The 6303-nt window shown below is 49.3% G+C and overlaps 2 protein-coding genes across 2 annotated transcripts in view; one reads left to right on the top strand and one right to left on the bottom strand.

The window, feature by feature from the left end:
* The window catches only part of SORCS2 (sortilin-related VPS10 domain containing receptor 2), a gene marked incomplete at its 5' end in the record, with an annotated part of 427091 nt that overhangs the window by 165316 nt on the left and 255472 nt on the right, over positions 1-6303 (top strand). The window lies entirely within an intron of this gene.
* On the bottom strand, positions 4936-5790 carry PSAPL1 (prosaposin-like 1). The gene has a single exon (XM_006875316.1). It carries the CDS (start codon positions 5788-5790, stop codon positions 4936-4938), a length of 855 nt encoding a protein of 284 aa, XP_006875378.1.

The raw sequence follows: 6303 nt of genomic DNA on the forward strand, positions 1-6303 counted from the left end.
CAGAGGTAAATAGTGATGCATACTCAACCTTGGAACAACAGGGCTCTGGGATACAGGGATCTAGGTATAGCTTGAAGAAGGTAAATAATACTAAAGTTCTTGACTACCTTAATGAATATTAGTTTCCCTTGCCTACTAATGTAAAATAGACACTGTAGTGAGATAGAAAGTAATGTTGGGAAACATGATTAGAGAAAATTTGTAAGCCCATCTTCAGCCTATAACTGATTGGAATAACTAAAAGGGGTTCTAGAACTTTCCCAGTGAAATAGGCCACTTGCGCAGCCTTTGCAGTGTATAGGACCTTAGGTGGAATCCTGAGTCCCATCTAGAACCTTCTGAGGTGAGACATTCCCACTAGAAAGACAAGCAGACCAGCCTGGAACAGCTAGAGCAACTGAAGATGCATCTTCAAAGAAAGATTGTCAGGAAAAACCCAAAACAAAAAAGCCATCAAGGCAAGCAATCAAGTTCCTTCAGGACAAGCTTCCCTCTAAGACTGAAACTCAAAGGGAACACACAAACAGACATATAAGCTTGCTGGTGACCACACTGGTCTATTGGTGAGTGGAAGAGGGGGAAAGGCATCAATGAAGAAATGGGCTGAGTTCAACCCCAGTCCATTGACTCCTGTTGACCTGGAGATGAGCTAGAGAAGAGGAAGGACTGGTTGGTTCAAAGTGTGGTGAGACCTGAGGACACCTGAGCCCATGGACAAGGACATAGCCACAGAGGGCTAGAGCAGAGAGTGAAACATCTAGCTGATATGAAGTGAGGGGAGATGCACAAGAACACCCAAGTTTGTATACGGTACCCTTTTGATCTAGCCTTGATGGCTTGATAATCAGAACTTGACTAGAGGAAGATTACAGAAAAAAAAAATTGAAAAAAAAATTTAATTAAAAAAAATTTTTTTTGGATAAAGGAAACAAGGATAAATTGCTTCAATTTGATGAACCTGACCTAGACTCAGAGAGGTAGTTATTCTAAACACCAACAGAGAGGGAAAGAGTCTTCACATCAAGTATCAATGCTATCCGCTCTGTGCACAGGGTAGATAGGGACAGGCAACTTAGATATTGGCTATCTAAAATGAGGGGACAATAAAGGCACGAAGTGACTGGCTTACAAAGTTTCTAAGAGGGAGTTTAGTTTAAGAGTATGGGGGAAAAGAAAGAGTCACCACTGAATAGCTGTCATCTTGTCTAGATGGGTCTGGTGAAAAGAGATGGGCATAAGACTCATAAGATTCAATAGTGAATAATTGTTATCATGACAAATTGCGACTGCCATAATTGTAAAGGTAGAAGTTTTGTAACAAAAACAGGGGAGGGGAGTGGTTAATCTTACAGTCCAGAAACAGAGGACCCTAGGACCATCAAGAGAGGAACACACAAATAGAATGTGGGACTTTATCCAAAGAAGCAGCAGCGCCAGAGATGGAGGCAGAGATGGGGGCATGGAGAGGGGGAGCGGCTGAGGACTCTAGGTTCATGGACTAAGAAGAGAGGGACTAAGAGCTGGTGAGCAGGAAGCAGACTTGCAGAATGTGCCCTTTGGAGATGTAAATTATTATATATGTCTGAGTGGTGTTTCTGTTTGTTTGTTTTAAAAAAGCTAAAGTGGATAGAGTGAAAAACTGTTAACTGATGGTTCATGGAGGGGATTATAATCATTGTAATCAAGGTGTATGATTGTTGAATGTAAAACTGATGATGTGCCCTGTAAACTTTCACTCAATCCACAATAAAAACCTTAAATAAATAAAAAAAAACAAATTTGAAGCATTAGACACTAATGTCCAAAGACCAGAAGAGTTGTGGGATGACAAGAACATCATACAGGAAAAAAGCAAAAGGTCACTAAAAAGACAGGAAAGAAATAAAAGTCCAAAATGGATGTCAGAAGAGATTCTGGCAGAAAATTTCAAAAGGGATGTCAAGAAGACAAAGTCAAATATTATAATGAAATGTGCAAAAGATCTGGATTATGAAAAATGAAAGGGAAGAACACTCAATTTCTCAAAGTGAAAGACTGAAGAAAAATTCAAGCCTCAACTTGAAATATTGAAAGATTCCATGGGCAAATGATTGAATGATGCAGAAAACACCAAAAGAAGATGGAAGGAATACGCAGAGTCACTGTACCAAAAAGAAATGGTTAATGTTCAGCCATTTCAAGCGACTCCATAGGACCACAAAACTGATGGTACTGAAGGGAGGAGTCCACATTGCACTGAAGGCATTAGCTAAAAACGAGGCTTCAGGAACTGACAGAATGCTAATAGAAATGTTTGAATGAACTGATGCATCATTAGAGGCACTCAATAATCTGCCAAGAAATTTGGAAAACAGCTACCTGGCCAACTGACTGGAAGCGATTCATATTTATGCCCATTCCAAAGAGAGGTGACCCAGTGGGTTGTGGAAATCATTGAGTAGTACCATTCATACCACACTCAAGTAAAATTTTGCTGAAGATCATCCAAAAACGATTATAGCAGGACATTGGCAGGGAGCTACCAGAAATTCAAGCTGGATTCAGAAGAGGACATGGAATGAGGGATATCATTGCTGACATCAGATGAATCTTGGCTGAACGCAGAGAAGATCAGAATGATATTTACTTGTGCTCTATTGACTATGCAAATCATTCATCTATACAAAGGATCTTAACAGACGACGGATAACATTGTGAAGAATAGGAAATCCAGGAAACTTAATTGTGTTCATGCGGAGCCTGTACCTAGATCAATAGGCAGTCATTGGAGCAGAATAAGGAGACACTATCAATCACAACCGGACCAGTAAATAACGTCATGAAAAGATGTTACATCGGGGAAACGATTGAAGTGGTAAAGACTTTATTTTACTTGAATCCATGAATAATGTGTCTGGTAGCAGTCAAGTAATCATACAACATATTGCATTGGGCAAATCTGCAAAAGAGCTGTTTACGTGCTAAGGAACAAACATTTCACTTTGAGGATTAAGGTATGACTCGATGGCACCTCACAACAACAACAACAACAACATTGCTTCAGGTTGTATCTGGGGTCACTGATTTTCCATTGGTGGTGGTGGTAGATGACTGCCTTAATATGTCTTGTCGGGACAGGCTGGTGGTAACAAATCCCTTTAATTCTTGTTGTTCATCTGGGGATGTCCTGACTACACCTTTAGTTGGAATGACAATTTTTCTGGGCGTGCTATTCTTGGCTGACAAAAGGCGGTTGGAATATTGATGGGATGGCATGGATCGCCATCCTAACCATATTAGATCTTTACATCCGTGAGTACTGGATGCTCATAGACACTTTAGTGTTAGGGATGTGGTTGTAAGGTTGATGTTTCCCTAATTTCCTTTTTCTCTAGCATACTGCCGGTGTGTGGAAACCCCACTGATTTGGGGGTGTTGACTTTCTGTTCAGGAATGTGATCACAAAATTGGACCTTCGGATCAAACGTCATCAGAAGAGACGTGCAGAGTAAAACCACTCAAACCTGTGAGGGGGGCAGCGGAGGGAAGGATGGTGTCTGTCCTAGGGCCCCCCACCTTGTGTGCCACCCAAGATCTTCCCATCACCCCGACTGTATTGTCCAACGCCGAGGGGGGCAATTTGAGGTGCACCACAGCAGATTTAGGCCTGGAACTAGGGACAGCGGGGTGCAGGGGGTAATAGAAATCAAACCATCTTCCTTCCCAGCCCCCTTTGCTACCCAGTTTAGTGGGAAAAGCGCATGGTAACCACTGACAGGTTTTCTGGGGTTACCCTGCTCTCTAGGGTATTTGAAGGGTGGTAGTTGGACAGCAGGAGGTTCTCATCCTGGGTAGGACCCCCTACACCATGACCACTATCTGTCTCCCTTTCCTCCATCACTGGATGGGGCCCCATGTTGCTCAGCATCCCCCAGAGTATGAGCCCTGTGTACTCCCCCCCCCCCCCAGGTCCACCCTCCATGGCTCTGTTCTCTGGGGACCGATGACAAGCACAGTGAGGGGACTCAGCCACAATGAGAAACCAGGGCAGATATCCTGGAGGAGGCGTCCTGGGGAGGCTGAGGGGGGGAGGTGTGGGAGTGGCTTGAGGACAAGGCCTCCTGAGAAGAAAGCACAGGGACACGGGTGGGTGATGCTCGTGATTTATTGAGTACTGGGCTCTCCTGAGACCCCCGACACCGAGATGGCGTTCCTGGTTGGGGAGAAGTTCATGGACGTTCCCTGAGGCCAGCTGATGGTTCCATTCCTCAGGGTAGAGGACCGAGGCTCCTCCCCTAGGGGGCTGTGCTGTGGCTCCCAGGTGGGCAGTCAGTGTCCAGAGGTCCAGCAGGGCTGTCTGGGAGTGTGGGGTGCTACTCAAGGATTGTACTGTGGGTTGAAGGATTCTTACAGACCCCAAGAGCCCCTGGAGAATGTGGCCAGAGTCCCGGTCCTGCTGAGACAAATTCCCAGACAGGCATTTTCACAAGCACCCCAGGACCCCCTCCAGGCACCACTGAGTGGTTGTGGCTGTCCGACGCCTCCCCCCCCAGAGCTGTGTCAGAGGGTGGCCCTTCCTCCCTCCCCCTGCCTCAGTCCTGGTCCCCAGCCTGACTCCAGCTGAGATGGGAGTTGCCTCACCCGGAGATGGCCCTTCCTCCCTTCCCCACCTAAACCCCGGTCCACCCCAGCCTGGCTCCCAGCTTTGAAGGGTTTCCCCCAGCCTGCCACGGCCCCTCCTTCCTCTCCCACCTCAGTCTTCTCTCACCCAGCCTGGCTCCCAGCTGAGAGAGGGACCCTCCCACCCCGAAATGGCCACTGCCCCCACCCCCCGCCTCCCCCAGCCCGGCTCCCAGCTGTGGCAATGACACCTGACTCCAGCATCCTCGCAGTGCAGGGACCCAGAGGCGGTCACCAGGCAGAGCCACTAGAGGGCGCTTTGAGTGTGAGGTGGGCTCACGCCTGCTCCCCGTTCCACACGTGCTGCCGGCAGTGCTCCAAGGCTGAGCACAGCTTGGCAGTCTCCAGGCTCTTGCACCAGTAGCTGGGGCCATCCACGCACTGGTCACTGTTCCGGGGACCGTGGCAGGCGCCCACCTTCTTGCAGATGGCGGTGGGTTCCATCATGGTCTTGAGACTTTCGATGAGCACAGGTTCGTACTGCGTGACGAAGTGATTGCACTGCAGATGGTAGGTTAAGGGCAGGATGCTGCAACCGCCCTTGAAGGCCAGCAGGATATCCCTCTTGGTGCTTCTGCTCTCCAGGTTGTTGGCGGACATGTCCAGCAGTTTCTTGCAGCTGTTGCAGAAGCTGCCCTGGTTCTCCTCATCCAGTAGGGTGGTGGGCATGCTGTGGTGTCTGGAACTGAGCACCCGCAGCTCCCTCTGGGCCGGGCACACCCCCAGTGTGTCGCACGCCGTCTGCAGGGTGTCCCTGGTCACGAGGGGTGCGAGGCCGTCCACCATGGAGGTGCATTCGGGCTGCAGGTGCAGAGGCAGGCCTAGACATGCGTGCCCCAGGGCACTTCTGACGTCCTCCTTGGTGCCCCCGCCTCTGAGCCCCCCATGCGCCTCGTAGACCACAGCCCTGCACACATCGCAGCTCAGGTGAGACGGGGTTTCACTGAGGGAGTTGAACTTAGGCTCTGCCAGCTTCAGGGAAGGAATCTCACCCTCGGCAGGTGTTGGGGGTCCCTGCAGGTGCTGGCATCCCTCAGGGGAGCCCTGGGAACATTCCAGGGGGCTGGCAGTGATGGGGCTGGCGGTGGCGGGGCCCAGGAGGCTGATCATCAGCAGCAGACGAAGCAGCATGCTGTCTGTGGCTTGGTTCTGTCTGCCTCCAGTGCCCGGGACAGGTGGGGCCAAGATATAAAGCTAGGTGTTCCAGCCCCACCTCCCGCCCCTGGGATTCCATCCCCTCCTTGTTATTGCTCTTATGTGTGAGCAACAACGGCCTTCCTTTCTCCTGGAACACCTGCCCTGCCCATCTCCTGTCCAGGATGAGAGATCCTGGGAGGACCGGGCCTTGTATTCTGGGAACTTCACTAGGGACCAGTCCTCTTACTCACTCACTTATTTTTATTGTGGGGGATGTATGTTGTTGTCAGGTGCCACCGAGTCGGTACTGACCCATAGTGACCCTGTGCATAGCAGAACGAAACGCTGCCCGATCCTGGGCCAACCTCACTATCATTGCTGCCGCCACTTTGCCATTCCATCTCGCTGGGGGGGCTTCCTCTTTTTCTCTGACCCTCCACCTTACCAAGCATGATGTCCTTCTCCAGGGACTGGTCCCTTCTGACAATATGTCTGAAGTATGAGAGC

This window comes from Chrysochloris asiatica, unplaced genomic scaffold, assembly GCF_000296735.1.
Source record: "Chrysochloris asiatica unplaced genomic scaffold, ChrAsi1.0 scaffold00319, whole genome shotgun sequence".
Taxonomy (NCBI): Eukaryota; Metazoa; Chordata; class Mammalia; order Afrosoricida; family Chrysochloridae; genus Chrysochloris; species Chrysochloris asiatica.

What these genes read in the sequence shown, in the direction of transcription:
- PSAPL1 (XM_006875316.1), bottom strand. Translation starts at nt 5,790, where the DNA reads ATGCTGCTTCGTCTGCTGCTGATGATCAGCCTCCTGGGCCCCGCCACC.